The sequence below is a fragment of the Carassius auratus genome, chromosome 26 (genome assembly GCF_003368295.1).
Source record: "Carassius auratus strain Wakin chromosome 26, ASM336829v1, whole genome shotgun sequence".
NCBI classification, from domain to species: Eukaryota; Metazoa; Chordata; class Actinopteri; order Cypriniformes; family Cyprinidae; genus Carassius; species Carassius auratus.
Window position 1 is genome coordinate 16,839,279 of NC_039268.1, and position 25,119 is coordinate 16,864,397.

The 25,119-nt window shown below is 36.1% G+C and overlaps 1 protein-coding gene across 2 annotated transcripts in view; it reads right to left on the reverse strand.

The window, feature by feature from the left end:
* The window catches only part of LOC113044479 (ephrin type-A receptor 6-like), a 110,343-nt gene that overhangs the window by 65,135 nt on the left and 20,089 nt on the right, over positions 1 to 25,119 (reverse strand). For both annotated transcript variants that reach the window (XM_026204513.1, XM_026204512.1), the window contains exon 3: positions 21,097 to 21,766. In XM_026204513.1, coding sequence (XP_026060298.1) covers positions 21,097 to 21,766 — 670 coding nt within the window. The remainder of the gene's footprint in view (positions 1 to 21,096; positions 21,767 to 25,119) is intronic.

Here is a 25,119-nt window from a genome sequence, read left to right on the forward strand (position 1 = left end):
TGTTTTTCCTTTATTTACTTATAAAATATAAACATATGACCTTTGAGATGGATATACATACATATATATATATATATATATATATATATATATATATATATATATATATATATATATATATATATATATATATATAAATATATATATATATATATATATATATATATATATATATATATATATATATATATATATATATATATATATATATATATATATACAGTACAGACCAAAAGTTTGGACACACCTTCTCATTCAAAGAGTTTTCTTTATTTTCATGACTATGAAATGCAGAATGTAAATTCACAATAGTTTAAGAAGTGAAAAAAACGTGCAGCATCCACAACATTAAGCATTAACATTAAAGTGTTTATTTCCTGAATGAATCAACAGTTTAAATGATTCGGTTCAATCGCAATGAATCACTTATTAACAGTGACTCGCTTCCATCTATTGGCGGTTTCAATTTCACATTTTAGGTATCTTTTAATTTTTTTTAATAATTTCAAACATAATTTTTTAATGTTTTATCTTTAAAATATCAAAACATTATTTATCCATTTGTAACTGCAGGTTAAAGTATTCCATGTTCCACAGAGCTGCTTTAAACAGTGTGTAAAAACATCTAAATGGCACTTCAGATGCAGCTTCTGTTTTCTCTGCATTGCAAAGATCAATTTTGTTGATACTGATTGCATTTGCTTGGTAACAGCCCAAATGCAAGTATTTGACCTAAAAGATGGTGCACACTTTTAGAGACAATGGTGTAAAGTTAAAAATAAAATAAAATAAAATTGTCAGCTGTCAGCACAATTAGAAATAAGACATCAGCACAATAACACTCAGCAAAATAGTCTAATTATCATTATCGATAAAATCCCATAAATCACAGAGATATAATTTTTGGTCTATATTGCAAACCCTTTTTTTTTTTTTATTGATTTTTTGTTTTAATGTGCCACCCCAAAAATTACTGTGACCTCATCTGGCCACCCCTGTTCAAACTTTCTTGGAGCGCCTCTGTATGAACCATATTTGTATGGGCTAGACATATGCCAATACATACAATTGTTCCAGATGGTAATTTGTTTACCCTTTCTTTTTTTTTTACTTTCATGTAATATATATTTTGAGTCACCAAAATGGTGTGTGTGTGTGTATACAGGAGATGGAAGGATATAAAACTGGAGCGATGACAGTGAAGGACGAGAGAGGACCAGGCCTGGGTTTTAGTTGTGATTGCTTTTTATTTGTGCGCGCCAGTCGTGTATATATATATATATATATATATATATATATTGTAGCAGAAATGAGTCAAATCAGACAAATCAAAGAGTCTATCAGAGCTGTGTGCACTGAAACATGAGCTGAATTCCTCAGGAAGTCATAAATCAGTTCTAGTGCCACAGAAACCAAGCAAGATAACCAACCAACCAACTTGTTCACACAACAGCTTTCAACATTAACACCAATAGAACAATTATTAACAATTTTAATTCGAAGAAGAGATTGTCAAATTTATTGTTCGTGATTGAAATGCAACGCTGGACATCACATGTAAACCCAGGAGATCAAGTTAAATACTTGCATTGACTCCCCCCCCCCAGCCAGTGAAACCAGACTGAAATTCCTAAGGGGGAATTGAACCTTTGTCTTCACAGAAAAGTCCTTTGCCAGAGAATGGCAAAGAAACCCTTTTTATACATTATATATGGACCAGAATGAACTCAAAAAAGACTTATGAATGAATCATTCCATTGCTTAACTCCATATTCATTTACGTGTAACCCACACATTTGACTATCATGTATAATCACTTATTGTGTATAGGATACCTAGTCATGTCTAGTATTGAAATAATCGCATTTTCTTGCTTGATATTGTCCTGACAATCATTTATTTGTAAAATATATCATAATCATGTTATAGGAATCATGTCCAAAATTAGACCCTGTGAGGCAAGAACCACATGCTTGGTAAGATAAACAAATGATTTATGATACCCACCCCAAGAACATATCTGATTGGTCAAGGCAACATTTGAGGGGTGGCCAACAAGGAAGTTTTAAATACTTTGGACCCCATGAAATTCTGCTTTTTTAGTTCTAGTCTGCCTGCTGCTATTAGCCATGCGGGCTTTTTAGTCTGCTTTTAGTTCTAGTCTAGCTGCTGCTATTAGCCATGTCGGCTTTTAGTTCCAGCCTTGCTCGTGCTATCAGTCATGCCTGCTCTTAGCTTGTAGCTTTGCTACCTAGCTTTAGCTTGTAGCATCTAGCCATGCGGTTAGTCATCATGGTTCTTTGAGCGCGGTTCCAGCGTGCCTGCCTGCTGCTACTTATGCCACAATGAGAAGGAACACAACCTAGTCTCGTCAAACTTTATTTCTTTTCTTTTCCGTTTGAGAGTTTCGTGTTCTGAGTTAAGTTTTGTAACGTCCATTCAACTTCAACCAGCGAACACGACTCTGCACTTTCAGCCAACGCCCAACAACCACGGGCTTCCCAAGACGTCACTTCACTACTGAACTTCCAGCCAATCAGCGACACCGGGATACCCCTTTCAACTGGAGTCCCTTTCACAGCAAACGAAGGCAACGTATTCCCAGATATTTGTTGTGCTGGTGTATCTAATATAATTTTAACCTCATTGAGGAACTCAATGCGAGCGCTAATTACGTGATTGATGGTTGTTCATGTTTATGCAATTTAACGTATTGCTGTTAACTTGGGATTCCATATTTCCATTCTCTTAAACTCATCTTTCCCTAACGTTCGACCTTCCTGCAACTTGTGTGAATGTGTGTGTGCGTGTGTTTATGTGTTAGATTAGTTTATATGTCTTAGATTTATCTAATAAAGCCTTATTCATATTGAAAAGAGAAGTATCTTGTGTTTTGTGCTTACAAGTTAATGTCTTAAACTGTCGATCTTGTTACTGTGCTAATTGATAGTGTTTTCACTATAGTTTGGATATTAGTATCCAGCGCAGATTTGATGTTAAACGGCTCGTTCACTGAACCGCAGGCGCGTCTCCGTGAACAGCCGTGAAACAGTGATTCTGTTCAAATTCCCTTTAAAATCTTAAATGATTCCCTTTGAGCTAAATTGACCTGTTTCCCTTTACAATATATATATTCTAGGTTCTTCAAAGTAGCCACCTTTTGCTTTGATTACTGCTTTGCACACTCTTGGCTTCTCTTGATGAGCTTCAAGAGGTAGTCACCTGAAATGGTCTTCCAACAGTCTTGAAGGAGTTCCCCGAGAGATGCTTAGCACTTGTTGGCCCTTTTGCCTTCTGTCTGCGGTCCAGCTCACCCCTAAACCATCTCGATTGGGTTCAGGTCTGGTGACTGTGGACGCCAGGTCATCTGGCGCAGAACCCCATCACTCTCCTTCTTGGTCAAATAGCCCTTGATGCCTTCAGTGTGACTCTACAATTTTCATAGTCATGAAAATAAAGAAAACTCTTTGAATGAGAAGGTGTGTCCAAACTTTTGGTCTGTACTGTATATAGTTTTTTGTTCACATAATGAGTGTGTGCTGTGCATATATTTTTATGTATATATAAATGCAAACACATGAATGTATATATTTAAGAAAAAAGATTCTATTATTATATTAAATATATATATATTAAATATATTTATATATAACACAAAATATAATAATATAAATATATAAATGTCTATACATTTAGAAATATTAATAAACATTTTCAAAATATATACTGTATATGTGTTTATTATATACATAATAAACAAACAGTACACATGCATATAGTATGTAAACAACATGAACCATGAAATATCTTTGCCTTTCCATAAAATAGTCAAAATATCTGACAAGACTTGTTGATTTCAAATCAGTCGGGTCTGCAGGGTTTCACTCTATCTTATCATTTTCTGTTTTCTGTTTCTTTTTCTGCATGCTGGTTGCACCTCATGACAGTGATTTAGCGTTTGCATTTATAATATTTTAACAAAACTGTTGATTTTTTTCAAAGAAACATTCTGACAAATCAGAAATCCTAGTTATGAATCTTTTTTCTTTCTGTCTGTCTGTCTGTGTTTATCTCTCCCCGCTTCCTGATGCTATTCAGCACACCGGCTCCATCCCTAAACACTGCTGCTAATATTTACACATCAGATCAGCATGATGAATGATGCAAGTTTGACGGGGCAATAATGAATGGGCGAGCTATGATGGCCTATGGCCAGCCGTTTATCACTCTGAGGGGCCTGACTGGGTCTTCTGAATATCAACACGAGCAGCTTTGAAATGAAGCAGAACTGCTTCACATTCTACGTCAGATGACTATATGGATTTATACAGGATTTATGAGAGTGGCTTCAACCGGATTTGGTGAACAATGTGCAGGAATCTGAGGGGGGATGTGTCGAGTGAGTATACAACTTGTGGGCATTTATGCGTGTCTGCATCTGTATACGTCTGGTTTCCCACGGAGGTGTTAGATAGATGAGAAGAACAAAAACAAACAAGTTATTCTGTAGCTACTGCGTCTGGTAAAATATAAACACACACACACACACACACACACACACAAACACACACACACACGCATACTCAAACAAACGCTTGTGGGTAAACAATGTCTGAATGCACATTTCATTTCATACGCATCACTCCACTTGCTGAGAATTAAAGCGTCTGCAAAGACAACAGACACACTACCTAGGGCAATAATATTCCATTAAAGGTAATCAACCTGCATTTTTTTTAAACAGCAGGCCAGAGGGAACATTTACTATCACCTTTCAAACATGCCAAGATATCCTCTCCTCCCCAAAAGGAAGCAGACTGCTGGTTGAAGTTTGTTGACAGCCTTTTGAAAATAAATTAATCCTTATGTAATTTGCATTTCCATATGCAATTGTTTTACTTACAACCTAAAGCGGTGATTTATTTTCAAATAACTCTGTCTCTTTGAACATCAGCGTTGGGGAAAAACAACTTTGCATAAATAAAACTAGTGATGTCACTAATTTAAAGGGATAGTTCACCTAAAATTCTGTCATTCTGTCCTTTAAATTTATTCAACCTCATGTCATTCCAAACATGGATGGCTTGTTTATCCTCAAAACACAAATTAAGATATTTATAATGCAACCTGAGAGATTTCGAATGAAAGTCCTTTGACACTTCAAAAGTTCATTAAGATGTTGTAATAGTAATTCATGTGAATCGAGCTGTTTATAACAAGTCCTCTGAAAAAAACATGATCACTTTAGATGATGCACAGATTTTATTAAGGCTTTTTTTCACATTTAAATATTGATCAATGCACATATATAAAGCACATCAAATATGCTGATGCTCAAAAAACAACCTTATTGGTTCATGCATGCCAAGCAAGCACATTTGAGTTTGCATTTATCTTAATGTGTGTGCTCCATATTTGTGCACTTATCATTTCTTATATTCACAAGGGAGATACCTGAAAGGGGAAAAGCACAGTTTTTTCATTAAGATCCTTAAATTCGAAACGAATTTAAAAACCAGCAACACAATAAATTGTAATGTGGGCACCGGTATAGTGTACTTTGTATGAGAGAACAATTTTATGGTTTAGGCCAATAAAGGACATCTAATTTGTGCTTTTAATATAAAAGCCTCAAAAATACATTTGTAATTTATGTTTTTTTTAATTTATTTCAACAACACAGTTACAAAACTCTTATAGCAGCCTGATTGCCTACAGTTCATGTTAATGACTGAAAAAACCTAAAGCTATTAACATAATAACCATGTGATTTCACAGTTCTATGTTTTCCAACAGAATACGCAATATCTGTTGAATATAGAATACAATTAAACAATACAATTATATAAGGTATTGCATCACTGCTATCTTGATACTTGAATGCTTATTGCATATTTATTTGTTCTGCACTACATATCAGTAATAATGCACTAAATATATATACTTTAGGCATTTGTCCTCTGATAATCTCTGAGAAAAAAAACAAAAACGCTCTCATATGCAAACTGAGGAAATAAATCGAATTCACAATTCATTTCTGTGGTCCTCTCTCTTATTACATAGTAAGATTTTATGGGGGACAGAAATTGTTATGCTGTCCAAAACAGAAGTCGAATGTTGAATGTTGAACACCTAAATTAAGTTTTTGATTATTGATGCCATTGTAGAAATAGGCTAATACCAAAGTTTAACCACTGAAGCTACCAGGATAAACCAATTAGCATTGAGCTGGTCATGTGATTTTAAAATAGAAGCTCGTCTATGGTGATCCGCACCATGCAAAAAATTTCAGCTTGCATTTAGTGAATCACTTCATTTGGATGGATCATATGCATTATTGATTTTTTTTTTCTTTCGCAATATTTGGTTCAGTGCTGCTGTTCATTGCTTTTTTTCAACTCCTTATGAACCTTACAAATTATATACAGTAAAGTTATTGTCTGTATTTTGCTTTTATTGTTTCAAGTTGAATTGCTGTCACTCTTATTCACACGAACCAAGCTCGATACCAGACTCTAATACAATGGTGAAATCCATTGAAATTGGCTCATTTTATATTTTTCTACAACTTAATAAACATACGATTGAAATAAAAGATGATTTAAATTAGTCGACAGACCCAGAAACGTTTTGATCTCACTGAAGTTATGTGGACAAATACATTACCAGTTTAGGTTCCCCAAATAACCTTTCAGTAAACAGAACCATTTTTTCTTAGTGTGGAGAACATTTTAATAATTTGTGCAATGAAAGGGTTCCATATAAGTTAAAGGTTTTTTGTGGAACCACTGATGCCAGTAAAGAACCTTTATTTTTAAGAGAGTAATACAGAAATAGAAACTAGGCACCTGTCAACTAAAGGCACATTACGACAGGCTTTTGGTGTGCTTGTCTTTAAGAAGCTTCAATGTAATTAATGTGTTGCTTGTAATAAGCTATTACTCTTTATGTTTGCTTGTTTTCAAGCCTGACTGCAGTTTAACTAATTTAGCTTGGTAAACTGCACAAGCCTCCCCAACCCTGATGGATACTCCATGGAATAACTGTCACTACTGTTTTATGCCATTTCTTGGCATATTTGATAGTTTTAGATTTGTAGAAGACAGCTTTAATAAGGCTCTCTTCATCTTGCTAAAGACAAGACAGTAAAATGTCTACATTTTCTCACTGTACACTGGAATAATGTAGATGCAATATTCTCAGAATACAGGTTTTTTTTTTTTTCTTTCTTTTTTTTTATATATATTCTCTAGCCTGAAATACTGTCTGCTGAAGATGTCTAGAGTATTGCCACTTACTGAACCAGTAAGCTTTTTCTTATTCCCCTTCACCTTGGCTGCACTGCTTAAACAAAGAAAAAAGTTTTGAAGAATATTTGAAAAGAGAGCGTCCCCACCTTCAGATTCAGAGCAGTGTTTGAAGCTTCATGTGCCTGATATGACTAAGCAAAAAGAAAGCAGGCGAAAGGAAAGAGAGAAACACTCTCATGGCATCTCCTGCTGTGCGGGTGTCCACTCATCTGCTGTTTCAGTTATACAAAAAAAGCAGAGGGGGACAAAAAGAAGAAATAAAGGAGGTCTGGTACTCTTAAGTTGCTCTCTGAGTGACAGGAGTTGGAACTATTCTGAATTGTCTCTGTAATTGGGGTAAAACAGTAAAGGGACAGAAAGTTTAAAGTTTCTTCTTTGCCTCTGTTCCTCCGTATAATGTAGAGAGGTGTCCATAATTCAGTTAGAGGTCTGGCTAAAGTCTAAAAAGATGGAGATATAGAAAAGAAAAGAGAGTGATGCAGTGAAAAGAAAACAAAAACACAATTATAAAAATAAAACAGCCCCAGATGACTACGGCAAACTTAATTAAGCGCATTTTGCACAATTCTTCATTGTGTCTTTAGCCTCAGCGACCTCACGTAGAGGGAAAGAATGGAACTTTTGATGCTGTGAAAACTACACTAGAAGAAAAGTTACAAAGTGTCAAACAGGCTCACTTCTGCAGAAACGATTAAGAGTGCTAGGGGTCAAGCTTGTTTGCTTGAATACCAGGAATGGCTTTATTTAGCAGATGGTTCATTTAAAATGCACAATAAGGGGGAGAAAGGGAAAGAGAGACAGAGACAGACTGGCAGAAGAAGAAAGTTAGAGGAAGAGAAAAAAGAAAGGAAGAAGTAAATTAGCTATGAATCTAACAAATGACTGTAATTAGCTGCTAGCTGCATGCCGAGATGCAAAAATGGGGCCAGTCACAACTGCAACTTAACTGGAACACAACAATTCTGTCCTTAAGTCCATATCCGAAAATGACCAGATTGAAATCCTTCCAAACAGTCTCATGCCTTTGTTTTTCTGTTCAATGGCATTTCCCAGAAATATAGTGCAGTACAACTAAATGAAGCAAGTTTTCTTCTTACTCATCTAAATATTATAGGAGCTGGTTTATTTTCCATTTATTGTCTGTGCCCTTTATTTCACTGTTAACTTAATTTGCAGCATGTCTGAAATAGTTTAAACTTCTAAGCAACACTCTTTGTAGAGTGTGCACACATGCTCAAGGCGAAATCGAGCAACCCATAAGCCTTTTGTACAGCATTCCTCAGCAAACAAAACCTTTGCTATGGCCACCTATGCAGACAAACAACTTGTCAGAACTTGATGCCACTGGCTTTAATAGTTGACATGAATCCTCTAACTGAAGCTCCAACAAGACAAATTCTATAACCTCCCTTTTCCAATGGAGGAGAAGAGAAAGATGGCCACAGACAAACAAACAAACAAACAAAAAAACTGTATGCGAAACAGAGAAGAACCCGCTTGGGAAGATGACCTCACCAAGACCTTAACTAGACTGGGAACAAAAACAAAACAGGCACAAGTCCCAAATTTTCTTAACCACCTGAGCATTATGGTCCCACATGTGGGATCGTTATCTGTGTGCCTCTGGGCGTACGGTCCCACATTGGGGATTTTAGAATGTACAGTGATGCACATACTGTCAGTGTGGGCGTGGATGTAATATTTATTCCAATATTTATTTGCAGATAACGAAATACAGAAGGACTGGCAAAATGATACATTTACAATTTGTAAAATGCCCACTGATGTCTATAGAAGAAGCAATAACAATCCAGTCAATTATAATTTGATGACGGGTTTTATTAATATTAGATATACACATTGTCAGTTAACTATAAAGTTCACTCTATTCTTCTCCTGGTGAATTGGTGAATATACATGCTGTAAATTCGACAGATATGATTCTCTAAATTGCGATGCAAACTAACATGGGGGCACCTATCATAGATTATAGATCAACTCACATGATCATTATAAAGATAAACACATTCATTTACCTGTATTAAAAAAAAAAAGGAATATCTGCCATTTGATGACATACCTAGCGAATTTGTGAATCTCTAAGATACAAATATCTACTCTGAATGATCTGCACAGGACATAAATAAACACCACTTTGAAAGCACAGAGATGTCTCGTAGTTGGTTCTCTATAATTCAGAATGCTAAAGCCTGAATATATCCAGATGTGGGTAGAGTACCCAAACACTAAAACCAAGTAAAACTAAAAGTACTTATAGAAATGTTTACTTAGGTATAACTAAAAGTAATAGTCTTAATAGTTACTTGAGTAAGAGTAAAAAAGTATAGGATAAAAAAATAAAAAAAACTACTCAAGTAGCTAGTTACTAGTTACTTTGAATCATATATATTGTCCATTTTTATTTAGATATGTAGATAAAATGTATCTAATGCGTGTGTGTGTGTGCGTGTGCATGTGTGTGTGTGCGTGTGTGTGTGATATATACAGTACAGACCAAAAGTTTGGACACACCTTCTCATTCAAAGAGTTTTCTTTATTTTCATGAATATGAAAATTGTAGAGTCACACTGAAGGCATCAAGGGCTATTTGACCAAGAAGGAGAGTGATGGGGAGCTGCGCCAGATGACCTGGCCTCCACAGTCACCGGACCTGAACCCAATCGAGATGGTTTAGGGGTGAGCTGGACCGCAGACAGAAGGCAAAAGGGCCAACAAGTGCTAAGCATCTCTCGGGGAACTCCTTCAAGACTGTTGGAAGACCATTTCAGGTGACTACCTCTTGAAGCTCATCAAGAGAATGCCAAGAGTGTGCAAAGTAGTAATCAAAGCAAAAGGTGGCTACTTTGAAGAACCTAGAATATGACATATTTTCAGTTGTTTCACACTTTTTTTGTTATGTATATGATTCCATATATAATTCCACATGTGTTAATTCATAGTTTTGATGCCTTCAGTGTGAATCTACAATTTTCATAATCATGAAAATAAAGAAAACTCTTTGAATGAAAAGGTGTGTCCAAACTTTTGGTCTGTAATGTGTGTGTGTGTATATATATATATATATATATATATATATATATATATATATATATATATATATATATATATATATATATATTAAGGCTAGGATAAACGATTATTTTTTAAACGATTAATCTAACGATTAATTTTTCCAGACCGATTCGATTTCTATTATCTCCCCATCAATTGACTACTTACAATTTATACATGTTGATTTACATATCTGAATGAAAAAAAAAATGAATTCCTTAACATTGTAATATATGTTTATTGCTCTTAAAATTACAAAATAAAAGATTGACTAAGAATGCATTACTTTGCACTTGTATAGAGATAGTATTCAATAAAACCTTGAATCGATGAAAACACATAGCTTACTGAAACAAGCTTACTGAACACATAGGGCCTAGCTTACTGAAAAAAGTGCTTCTTTCAGATGAAAATAACAACAACTTGATGTCTAGCATTCAATAAAAAAGGTCACCCGAAATACTTGTTGAGAGCAATTGAAAGAATACAGTAACCAATGTAAACTTGAGGGCTTTAAGCTAATACAGAGAGTGCTTTTCCAAAAAAATAAATAATAATAAATTAAAATTAACAGTGGGAGCCAGCAGCCTGTCATGGAGAAAAAAAAAATATCTGAATGCTCCACATGAAACTTTGGTGTTCCGCCCTTTTTCTATCGTTTCTAATGATTTTGGTTAATATGCACGATGGAGAGAGAGAGAGAGAGAGAGAGAGAGAGAGAGAGAAAGACAGCGCTCGTGTAGTTTGAAGACTGCGAGCGTGCGAGCGCGCGTAAAACTTTGTTGTTTTGCCCTTTTTCTGTCGTGTTTAATGATTTTGATTAATATGCACAAGGGAGGGAGAGAGCAAGACGCGCTCATGTTGTTTGAAGACCGTGAGTGTGATGACCTAGACGCATTGTCCCAGCCTTAATATATATATATTTTTATCAGCCTTAAGGATTATGTGACACTGAAGACCGGCATGAATTCAAAACCATTCAAATATGTTGATTCTTTTTAGCTTTCTATTGATCAAAGATTATTAAACAAAATGTCAAAGGTCTGACACGAAGATGAGTAAAAACTCCTCACACGAAGGCTAAGTTACCGAACATCTGAACATAACGAACCAAATGCACATTGATGGATCTTATTGCATGTATATTTTTGCAAGCGTAAATATTGTGGAAATATCAATATTAATTGTGCCTAGGCGAAGGCATTCCTCCTGGAACAGAGGTAACAGGGGTTTGGAGGGTTTTCATTTCATATTCTGTGACAGCTTATTTAATGTAAAAATTCTACATTGTATTAAATGTATAAGTTACACGTACAACAAACTTGTAATGTAATAGTAGTATCATGTACTGTAATCGAATGTAGCCTGTAAGTTATACCTGTTGAACCATAGACAGCACATGCTGTGTTCATCTAAAGATCTTTATCGCTAGCAAACAATAAGTTAGCAAACAATAACCTTTGCAGATTTGCTTTCAATTGATTGTAGATCCAAAGCCACATCTTCAACACTCTTTATGTTCTTAAACTTTCTGTAACAACTCTGAGTGATCCGCTTCAGACCTCTCAGTGCGCGCAGCAGGGAACTGAATGAATCGTTTAAACTTATTCACAAACCAATTCACTAGTTTGATCAAGCTTTAGAACAGAATAGACTCAAATGAATGAATCATTCGCGAATGGACATCACTCATTGCCAAGTAAAAAGTAGATGGCACGTTTGGAATGGGCTGAACTTGTATTGCATTAATTTAAAGTAACAAGAGGAGTGTCGCCCACAGTACTGAAGTAAAAGTACAGCTTTTTCACGAAAAATGTACTTTAAGTAAAATTGAACAGGTTGTCTTAGCAAGCCCAGAACTTGAGAGAGAAGGTCTGCTGCGACCATCATTCTTCAGGTAGGTTTCTCCAAAAGAGCGACCAGATCCAAGAACCTGCAACTTGTCCTTCTGTACTCTCCACAGAATAGCCGGAAGTAAGCACACCTCCACTGTCCCCAAAACATCTATTCCCACAGGTGCTGGTATAGACTGAACCATAGGAAGCACAGTAGACAAAAACCATTCCACCTCTGCTCAAATTTGTCAAAAAATGTTGACAATCCTACGAGTCAACCTCCACTTACTTGATATCTCACCGTGACTCAAAATAGAAAAAAATAGCCACTCTATGATTCAAACTTCATGACATGGTAACCCTGCAGATCTCGTGGGGAAGTAATTCAAGCCTAGGGAGAACCGCCGTCAACTATAGTCAATTAACGTGCCACTTTAGAAGCCTTCCAACCATCATCCTTTCTATTGCCACAGGTCAGACCATTGTTATACTCAACTAGAGCAGTTAATATCAGATGTGCATCTGTTAATATTGTTTTGAAATGAACAACAATACTAAAGGGAAAGACTAAGAGACATAGTTCCAGACAAGCAGAGTGTGACAGCACCTGCATGTAACTCAGAGTCTTTGGTAAGCAGACCACTTGGGACAAAGTCCTTTGCCATTAACTCACCACTGAAATGGTCTCATATGAACCAGGCACAGCAGTAACACTGGAGACACTGACACCAAGAGACCCATTAAACTGCAATATAGGCCTACATGGACTCAAGCCCATTTTTGAATTGATCCGGACACAGCTGAAATGTCTGAATGACAAGCCATTATCTCCTGCGATTTTGCTAAAATCAGCCAATAATTGAGGTAATTCAACACACCTGTCTTGGGCAGCCACACACTTCATAAATGCATGGGAATTTTCCACTCGATGTGAGCCGCAATGATGAAGACAAAACTACAATCCAAAACCAGAAATACACTAGTGCAATTAAAAATACTAATTGCTGTTTGAGATATAAAAAATACAAAGTTCACCTTTAGCTCAATTCGTTAATACAAGCTAAATAAAAAATGATCACATTTACGGAGTCGCTAACAAATTGTATGCACCTACAATTTATCATTCATGTGTGACATATATTGGTTCTAACTGAAGTTATATTCGTTTTGCAACAGTAAATCAAGAATTGCCAGTTCCTTATAAAAACTCCTGCAACACACTCTGTCATCTTTTTTTTTTTTTTGCTGTACAGATTGTGCATCTATAGAGAGATGTCAGATTTTTCACATTAATCTCTGCTCAGGTTGTACAATTAGCCAAAACTGTGTACGCATATGTCTGGGAAATGTAATAACCAGCTTTTGGATTTATATATTTTGATATGGATGATGGATAACACAAGATGAGCTAATTCTTAAGCCTGCAAAATGCACTTTCTCCTCAAAGCCTGTTGTTTACTTGGGCCCTGGAAGGAGCTTTCTTCAGTCTTGATCCTAATCATGTCTGACTGCAACAGGAAAGCAAGGCAAATATTGTTTCTTCTGTATTGCATTAACACAGCAATGTACTGTATCTTTTTCCACACCTCTGATCATAAGCTAATGGCCTCTCTCTCTCTCTCTCTCTCTCTCTCTCTCTCTCTCTCTCTCTCTCTCTCTCTATATATATATATATATATATATATATATTAGTGCTGTCAATCGATTAAAAAAAATTAACTAATTAATCGCACAATTTTTTAAAATTAATCGCGATTAATCGCGATTAATCGCAATTAAAAGACTGAAACTTTTTGGATATGTAAATGTAAAATGTAAATAATTAATGTAAACTCAAGACAAAGAAACTATTTAAATTCAAAATATGATTGTTTATTGGAATTTTTGTTTAACTTGTAACACAGATTTTCTCATGTAAACAACATACCTGCAATAAACCATCAATATCCTCCAAATTAACTGTTGGCTTGAAAGCCATATTTATTACAGAAATAAAAACACAGGCATGTAAGTATCATTTGAATTTCAAAACAATCAATGCCAATAAAAAACAAAAATTCCAAAGTATAGTCATTGCCAGTGCTTTAAGTGGGCCGGTACACACCGGTACTCAGTACCGCCACTTCCAAATATAGCCCTTGAGCGTACCGCCACCTCTCCGTGCGCCCAGAACGTGCTTGTAGCGTACCGGTACGCTCATTTGGACATCTGTTTTAATAGAGGTCTTAATATTTTACCTGCACTGCCGATATTCAGAGCGCCCTTCACAATGCAAGCTTCCTAATTCATCCCACCCAGAGCAGAAACTACATTACCCATTCACCCTTAAGTTACACAAGTGAATAGCGCATGTGTCGCTTTTCCCACTGTTAAGTGTCAACGACTCAACGTGGCCGGAGAAGGTGTGTGAAACTCGTTGTGAGTTATACTAAAGCAAAATCTTGAGTATTTATTGTCTGATAAACATTAAAAACTGTCTGCGGAGGTTGAGTCGTCCTGCAGCCCCCGCTGGCTGTTCATTGGCTGCAGCATCTTTTTTCTAAGTTCTAAAAAAATACCGTAGACGGCAAGGCACAAATTTAGATATTCATTTATCTAATTAATCTAAAGCCTATGCACAAAGACAATATGATCTTTTTGTCCCCTTTTTGTTTTAAAGCTTGATGAAGAGAGAGAGCGCAAGTTGCTGCAGCTGAGGAGGTCAGTGATGCACGCGCACAGGAGTGATTGACAGTTCGCGGCACTGTGTACAAAAAATACTCCGCTACACAATTATTTCGTTATTTTCCTTTAAGCTTATTAACGTGAGCGTTACAGAAAGGTCTGATTTACGCACTGTTACAGTCATTGTTTTTTTTGTTTTTTTTTAAACAATGACATTTGAGTTCATGATTTTAATGTTGCTGTTTCTTGTGGCAGACTAAATGAAGAGTAATGTTTCTTTTGGCAGACTGAAGAGTTTTATACTGAAACTTTCCGTCTAAAAGTCCTTCCTTGGTCTTATCCATATTTCTTTGCACGTTGAACACACATAGGACACAACTGGAAATAAAAAAAACTGCAACCGCGTTAATTGCGTTATTTTTTTTTAACGCGTTAAATATTTCAAATTAATCGAATGCGTTAACGCGCTAATTTTGACAGCACTAATATATATATATATATATATATATATATATATATATATATATATATATATATATATATATATATATACGTATATATATATTGTTTCTTCTGCCAGGTCTCACCTACATGCACCAGATTTTTATCCATTATATCAACACCTGTCTGCCGTTTGCTCTCCTTCCCTGTCGTGTTCTGATTCTCCAGTGTGTTGCATCAAGGCTCTGTTCTGCCAGCTGTGAGGGATTGTTGGAAAAGTACATACTGAATGTGTGTGTTCTGACTTTAAGTTTACTTTGCCCCAGGACTGAAGGAGACGAGATGGAGACATTGAACCAATCCAGTAAATGCCAGATAGCTTATTTAAATTCTGCTGCAGAGTGCTGGACTCTCCAACCGTTACCATCAACTATTGTAAAAATAACCTAGTCTGAAATGTAGCTATTTTTAAACCCATGAAATCTGGATGTATGCATTTTTCTCATCTACCAGCCACTGTGGCAGCTGACTTTTTAAGACATTTTGAATTGACATTTGACAAGAAATGCCTTTGCTTAGACACAAAGATGCACGCTTGAAGAAACACATTTGATCATATCTCGTAAGAAGCCACCAATGTGTCTGATTGGCTGTTTTTCAGGCTTCAGAGGTGCACTGCCGCTCAAACATGTCATGGTTTATGTAAACAAACAAATTTATGTTGAGTGACTTGTGAACACTCCAAATGAACTATCTCAGGAGGTTCTCTGAGCTTGGTTTACTTTAAATCTATGGTGTGGTTTGATTGTCTTGTGCAAAGTTTTGGATGTTTATTTTGATTTCTCCTAATTTCAAATTGAAGTGGACCAAACAGAGTTGCATTTCATAGGTTTACTTAATCTCTGCATCACTAGCTAATGCTAGGGGAACTTTCTCTGGTGTTACAATTATCTCAAGGCTCTATAAAGTCACGAAAAGTCACTGGTGGATAGCGTAAGCAACACCCACTGAGGTGTCACATCACCAACATGCTTACATAATCATAGATGGATTTTTCTTCAGGATGATGTAGTAGACATCTGCGGTAGTTGCAGTATCATATTTTACTCTTTCTTATTGTAATATGTGAAATGTAAAATTCTTGTAAGCATAACTGATTGGTAAAATGTGAAACCAGTGGGTTGAGAACTAGCTGTATACTTCATCTCCTCAAATATATTTGCATCAAAATATTCTTAATTAAAATGCTAATAAAATAAAATGAAATAACAACATAAAATAAAATTAAATACAATGTACAGCATTAAATTGACATTCAATTTTGAGTTTACTATTATTATTATTATAACTGTAAAACAGAAGTGACAGGGGTAAATTTCAGCTTAAATAGGAAGGCCTGTTGTTTTGGATAAAGGGAGCTTTCGAATAAAAAAATGTAGAGAACTACTAGAGCACTGTGAAAAATATTATATTCCACGATGCAATGCAATTGTATTATCAACTCATCTCTCAAGTCATCTCTTTTGTGACTCACTGTTTGATCAAACTGCAAAGAATAAACACCTTTTTAACACAAACTAAGAGTTAAATACAAAATAGTCACACAATAAAATAAAAGAAAAGAAAAGAAAAGAAGCAGAGTAAGCAGTTTAAAGTGTTTATAATATGGTAGAATTTCATTCCAAACATAGCCTTTATTTTTTTTATTTTTTTTTAAAGGTTCATGAAAGACTCCTATCACCCTTTTTATCCTACATTCTGGTGGTGGTTGAGGAGATACACCCTGACTATGTAAGCGCTTTGAGTGCCTAGAAAAGCGCTATATAAATGTAATGAATTATTATTATTATTACATTCCATCCGCCAAACTGTATTTCTCAAACAGACGGGATAATGTTTTAAAAGAGCTGCAAAACCACAGTTTTCAAACTGTTCAGGAATACACCATAAAATGGTTTACTTGTAGTTGTCTCTGCACATAAAACCATGATAGGATAAAGTATTTTAACATAAAAAATGCCACACTTCGTCTTTAAGAGATTAGCAACACACAATGGCACGATTGACTTATCTCTGTGCTTTTAAGTGGAACAACTCGCTTGGCAAAAAAGAGCAACGCACAAAAAGAGCATGACAAGCTTTTTAAGGCCTTAAGGCTACAATCTTTTCTTGCAGAGCTGTAAAACACAGACTAGCAGTGGGCAGCGAGATTCTAAAGCGCCACAGCAGTGGGAGGCGCCCCAGAGCATTAGTCCGGCAACAGAACAGACAGTCTCTCCAGCCGAATGTCAAATGAGTAGAATGTAAAAATCCTTCATGATACATTAGGCAAACAATACAAGGATGACATACTGCATCTGCTGGGATTCTGAAGTGTGCAAACAGTGAACACTTGCTGTCTGCTGTCCCATAATGCCAAGGGAGCAGACAAGAAACAGATTCCAAAAGTTGGCAGAAAACCGTGAGTTGGATAATTATTTTTAAGTGCTTAAGAGCTACAAAAAACATTGTTCCTTGTGATTAAAACAAACTTTTTTAATAGGGAAGCACACTAAATTTTCAGCATGTTGCAGCCAATATTCTTCATTTATTTTGTATTCATTCTATTTTTATTTAGACTACCTTAGCCATCATCACTGTACTTAAAGTACATCTTTCACACTAATAATTTCATAACATCGTTAAATGCAATCTTTAGCACATGTCAAAATGAATTTAAATATTTGTGTCCATATATGAATACATTTTGGTATAACATTTTAGAATATGGACCAATTTCACTTTTAAGATACAGTTGTTGCTTATTAGCATGCCTAATATTAACATACTGGCTGTTTATTAGTACAATTAGTAAATATTCTACATGATAATATTCTACATGCCTAATTCTATCCAATACCTAAACTTAACATCTACCATACTAGTTATTATTAAGCAGCAAATTATGAGTTTACTGAGGCAAAAGTCATAGTTAATGGTTTGTAAATGGCAAGAATTGGACCTTAAAATAAAGTGTGACCTATATAATTAATTTACATAATGATGTAGCAATGTTTCAATTCTTGTAGCATTTAAAACACCTGATTTAAAGTTTTAGGGTTTTATTTTTTGTTTATGTAGAGTAATATATAACTGCAGTCTTTACTGCTTTTTATTTACTGCTGCTTGGCAATACTTTGCATTTGAAATCAAGTCATTTCATAAGAATCTACACAATCAGAAGTAAAAGTTTCAAGTAAAAGTGGAATTTTTCCCAATGTAAATTGCATCAGGTTCATGTGTGACAGTGCCAACCTCAAACTGACACATCTGGATCACTGACAAACAAACTTAACCAAGAGACAGGAAGTTCGATTTTCATCAGATTCAGCACATACTCTGAAAATACAGGAATTCATCTGTCTCTCTCTTCGTCTGCTTCTGTCCCTGACACACACAAACACCACGCTGAGCAACTGGTCTCTGATGGGCAGGGGAGAGCTGATTATGGATTCACTTTGCAGCAGGCGCCGCCCTGACGCTGGGGATTTGATTAGGGTTTTGACAGGTGCCAGTGCGATTGCAGCCTTAATCTGAGGAGTGATCTGCTTAGATAATGTGCAAAGAGGAAGAAAGAGACAGAGGTGGCAGGAAACGGGGGATGCAGGTAGTAGAGATACACTGAACAGCCTCATGACAGCAGAGCTTTACTTCTGATGTACTCACTAAATCTAAATCATATCACAGACAGCATGCTATCGTAAGAGTGATACTTCATCTGGTGCATCTTACAAATCCTGAGAAAGAGAGAGGTACAAGTGCCTCTCACACCTCACACCTTTAAAGCTCTTGGAGAATGGTTGAAATGCTCAGTTACTGTATGATAATGAGGTGAACGTAATGATGCCTTTGTCTCCCATTGCCATCTTCTATTCTCTCACATGTGCAGAGAACCTCCCTACAGGCTGCCGCAGCATGAACCGAGTCAGTCACTGATGTCTCTATCATGACTGTCCCTTCCTCTTTCCTTAGAGGAGATCGACTTGCATCATTGGATCACAGCAGGACTCTCTCATCTCTTTTCACCTGCTGTCAGGAATGGGGCTTTTCTCAGTCAGTCACAAATGGAGCAGAGGTAGTATGACTAAAATCTTAATTTTATATATTGGTAACTTTATATTTAAGCAATGTCCCACAAGCAAATGCTGTTGTACTGAATAGCTCTTTAATGTTGCAACTATACAGGAGCAAATCGAGTGACGCACATTTCAGACAAAAGCTGACCTGTTCTCCGCCAAGACAAACAGTTCCAAAAAAATAAAAAATAAAATAGCAAGTCAAGTTTCAAGCTTTGCACGTTGGCAAGCAAGGTTCAGACTGGAATACAATATGTGAGTGGAATGGAGTGACAGTAATTTTCCCTCCCGGCTCAAATCATTCTGTAATCACTCTGCTTTACCTCCGCTCCGGGTTGCCCGTTTACGAGCAAATCTGAAGCTGGAGAAAACTGTAACTTTCAAAACTAAATAAATGAAAACCACAAGTAAAATCAAAATCACAGCAAAATCACCACTCACATACACTGGTAAGAACACAGAGAACACATTCAAGCAAAAACTAAATATTAAATGTTAAGGGTCTTGGAACAACACGAGCTAATCAAGAGCTGGAGGGCCAAAACCATACATCATGATATAGATTTGAACTATTTTTCAAAATGTGTTAAACTCTACAGTATATTACATTACATTATTATTATTATATATTTTTTTTTTTCTGGACAATCTATAACTAAAGCGGTGGTTGACTGCTTTTTTTCTAGGCCTGATTGTCTTTGGTGCAATCTAACAAGTGTTAAAGGGATACTCCACCCCAAAATGGAAGTTTTGTCATTAATCACTTACCCCCATGCCGTTCCAAACCCGTAAAGGCTTCGGAACACAATTTAAGGTATTTTGGATGAAAACCGGGAAGCTTGTGACTGTCCCATAGACTGGCAAGTAAAAAACACTGTCAAGGACCAGAAAATTATGAAAAGCATCGTCAGAATAGTCCATCTGCCATCAGAGGTTCAACGTAACGTTATTAAGCGACAATGATACTTTTTGTACGAGAAAAAAACAAAAATAACGACTTTATTCAAAAATGGTCTTCTCTGTCTCATACACTCTTCTGTGTCAGCCGCGTCACAAGGATGCGCTGTTTTCTACATGGATTTTATGCACTGATTTGAAAGTACATCCTTGTGGCATGGCGATGGAATTGGGTTTATGTAAATTTCAGGGTTTGTGATGTCACCAACCTGGAAAGTAGCTTGTTCTAGACCCTATGAGCTGTAACCGCAGACATTAAACTGCTATCATTTTTAAAGACAGTATCTCCATTTGCTTGAACTTTCAGCATCTTAACTTTGCAGATATTGTAAATGCTCAAACAGCAACGTTACATTGTTTATTGATGCGGGGGCTTTATATGTAAGAATCTTGGAAAATCCAGGTCATTTTTTAATAATTAACTCCAATTGTATTTGTCTGAAAGAAGAAAGACATACTGCATACACCTGGGATGGCTTGAGGGTGAGTAAATGATGAGGTTATTTTCATTTTAGGTGAACATTTCCTTTAATATTTTTCCTGTATTTTTGATCAAATACTGTAATTCAGTTCAAACACATTATTATTATAATACAATACCTTAAATATGTAATTACGTAATCTATGTACTGTATATGTATATAGCTACCAAACCCTACAGCAGATACAGAAAACAAAGCAGCATTTCATGTTAGAACTCACCAACACAGAGACCGTCACTCTCCTCGTAGCCAATGCTGCAGACACAACGGCCCAGCGGCACCAGCCAATCACCATCAGCTCCACAGTACAGCCTAGGTGTGTCCCGTTCCTCAGCGTTCTCAACACACGCTCCCCTGACCTCCACCAGTGAAGACGAATCCACCCGCGGTACAGTGTCAGGAAAGGCTGCAAGGTTCCTCAGGGTAGACGGGCACTTTTTGTAATAAACTCTCACAGACACCAGGGCGATACATGCACCCACGTCCTGGAAGGCCAAGTAGAAACCCTTACGAGCTATTGGGCCCACTTCTCTCACTTCAGTATTCAGCCTCAGAACACGGTCGCCCAGGTCTGTCTGTGTGAAGCTCTCGTCGGCAGCTATGGTATCGATTTTGGCGTAGTCGTTGGTATGGAAATGAGCAGTGGCACCATGTGGCTCATCTGTCTCAAAGTAGAGGAGGTTAAAAGTCTCCTTACAGGTGCCAGAGACCCAGGGGATGCTGTTGCAGTCCCGCAGGGTGAAGCGAAGCTCCACGTAGATCTTCTGCGCAGCCTGCCGGGGAATCCAGTTTGTACGAAGCCAGTTGTTCTGGTTTGGTTCCATTACGTGGCACACCTGGAAGGTGTGGATGGGACGGTTATGCTCATCCATCTCCGTGATGGCGTCCCACTGTGGAGAGCAAAGGACAGAGGAATGAGAAGACAGATAGTGGGATAATTGGAGAAAGCAATAGAAAGGAGTGAATCATCGGGAAGGTTAATGTTCTTGTTGAGTTCTTCAGAGCAGCTGCTGGAGCCCGGAAAAATCAAACAGAATTTAGCTTCATCAAATTAGCATAAGAAAAAAACTCTGTAAATTGAAACACTGGCTAAGTTTACATGCAAACCTAATAATTAATTAATTTAATAATTCATTAATTTAAAGTTGTAATTACAAGTTTATCACATTCAAGCGCTTTGTTGTTGGAAAGAATAGGAATCATGGAGGACAGCAGGTTCAGTCTTGCCTATTGCCCGAGGAAATATTATTAAAGCCAAAATGAATTGCAGATATTTAATCAATATCCAACAGATTTTGAATAAAATGTAGCATCCCCATACAGTGACAATCAAATAAACATTACCACTCTAAGCACTGTAACACTTTCAAATGTAAAAAGCTTTTCATGTCTGATTTCTGACTAGGAAGCTCATGTTTATTATAATTATAGTAAGTATAGGCAGCATGGTAAAAAAAAATACAGTTTTCTGCAACTCTCTACAACCCGTCTTTTCTATGTACTCACTTCCAGAGAGTTCTTCTTATCGCTGGAGGAATAATATTAGCCACATGAGAAGAAGGTTTACGTGGAAAAAACGGCAAAACGCTAATTATACACTGGGGTGCCGTCTCTGGCAGGACCACTGACAGCTCACAAGCTTCTCACTGCATACAGTATGTGGAAAACATGCGATGAACATTTTTGTGGATTGCAGAGTTCCGGATGTACAGTAGACTCTGAATCTGTCAATTGGAATCTGTCAGTCTGTTGGATTGAACTGATTTGGTTTGACATGTCTCTAACTACTAATTAGCGTTCCCAAAATAAATCATCCATCTCCATAATAAATGACATGTAGAACTTGAATTCCTAACCCACAGTATAACTTGAATTAAGACATTGGGTAAAAAAATCAAATAAAATTGGCACTTGACACTCCATATAAACACGGATTTGTTCTTAACATTGTTCTAATGTTTAAAAAATGTGATTATTCTAATTAAGCAGGTTAGGGTTAGCCAGTTTATATAAGGGCTTCTTCCACAACTTTTCATTTAAAGTATTTTTAGCAAACACATAACGATCTCTAAAAACACATTCTCTTCTGAGAGAAGTGCAGCAAGATCCTTGAGCAATCCCTAGTGTGCCATCATTAAATACAGTTCAAATGCCATCTGTTGTTATACAGAGAACTTTTTGTTCAAATTGTTGCATTCTTTTTATGAAACTTACATTCAAGTTGATTTATAATTGGTTTTGTTTGTTATCTTTCTTTTGAAATATTGCATTCATAAAAAAATAAAAATAATAATTAAAAAAATGGGGAAAGGGGGGTGGGCTATAAAAAATGTGTGAAATTTATTGAAAATACTGCCAGTGGATGGCCAAAAAAAAAAAAAAGTTTTAGAGGTCTCATATTTCTCTTCTGTCCCTTATATAAAGACGTCTCTTAATAAAATTAAATGAATTCCTCTGATGTAAAGATAAAAACACATTACTTCACTCTTCAGTGTCACATGATGCTTCAGAAATCATTTTAATATTTTGATGTGAATATTTGACAATAGGATTATCAATAGTGAAAAGAGTTGTGCTAATTCAACTTTTTGTGGAAACTATGTGATTTTGGGGAAATTTAGAATAAATTCTTGCATGAAAATAATTGATGAATCATTGTTCGTGAAAATGTACATATACTGTCCAGTTTCCACTCAAACATCCATGCATACACACATTTATTTCACTGTCACATCCAGCCAACGTGAGACTCCTTACTGCCATTTTCAATAGACTTGCATCATTTTTTAGGTAGTGTTTCTAGACTGTGTTATGCACTACCCATATGCTTGGTAATGCTGAAGCTGTGAACACAGCAAGGCATGAGAGCCTAATAGATTTATTAAAGCCACAAGCTACAGCTGAATCAAACAGTAATGACAGCACCTCTGGCCATTGTACTGCTTCTCTGCTTTGAGCAACTTTCTACATTTTTTCTCTCTTTTACACATCCTTTTTCTCTTTCCAAACACATTGTATTGCTCACATTTGCTTTTCCAAACACTTCCCATATCTTGTCATCACGCTCTCACTCTCTTTTCCACATGTTCTCACTTTCTTTTTCACAGACTCTCACTGTGTTCTGGCATTCTTATTTGCCATCCATTCTCTTTTTCTCACTCTGTTCTTTTGTACTCCCGCTATTTTGGCACTTTACTGGTTTCCTCACCATTTCTCCTCCTCTTTCTGTCTTCAGCATAAATCTCTTCATCCAATCATCTGTTTCCTCTTCTTTTTTCTTTTATTTCTTATCTCCCTAGTCTATCTCCCTCTGATAATTAATTAGGAAGGACGCACTTCATTAGCACTAAAGCCTCCACTTATTCACTTTCATTATTGCAGTGATAAGCTAAGCCTTCCCTAATAGCCTCTCAATCAGAAACTTGCTGTATCATAGCCCTGATGTTTGCTGATAGCTCGTCACAACAGACCGCTGTTTGCAACCAAAAAGTCTGACTGAAAGAGAAGGGCTCCATTTCTAAACAGGTCAATTCAGCTCATGATTAGTTTATACTGTTTAAATTGGATATAATGGCATTAAAATGCTTGTGAAAAGAGACAGGTCATGAGACCTGCTGAACAACTATAAACACACTAAGACAGGAAATGCAAACATATTTGAATGAATGTAAGTACATAAATAAATAAACACTTTACTATAGGTACCAATTCTCACTATTGACTTGTTGCTGATTATTATTATTGTTATTAGTATATTGGCTATTTGTTAGTTTTAAAAGGACCTATACTGCATCCCCTAATCCTACCCAATACCTAAACTTCACAACTACTGTACCTTATTAACCATTAATAAGCAGCAAATTAGGAGTTTATTGAGTCATAGTTACTGGTGAGAATTTGACCTTAAAATAAAGTGTGACCAAATAAATAAATAAATAAATAAACAAACAGGGGAGATTTGGTCACACATGGAAGTTGTCACAAGGGTTGAATCTTAACTAGACAAATTCTAGACTAATGTTTTCTTTCTTAAAATGAAATAATTATTTATTCCAAATAAGTAATTATATTATCTGAACTGATATTGCAATGTTTACACTTTTCTATGCTTAAAATTCCAATTATATATATATATATATATATATATATATATATATATATATATATATATATATATATATATATATATATATATATATATATATATATATATTAATGTGTATGCGTGCGTGCGTGCGTGTGT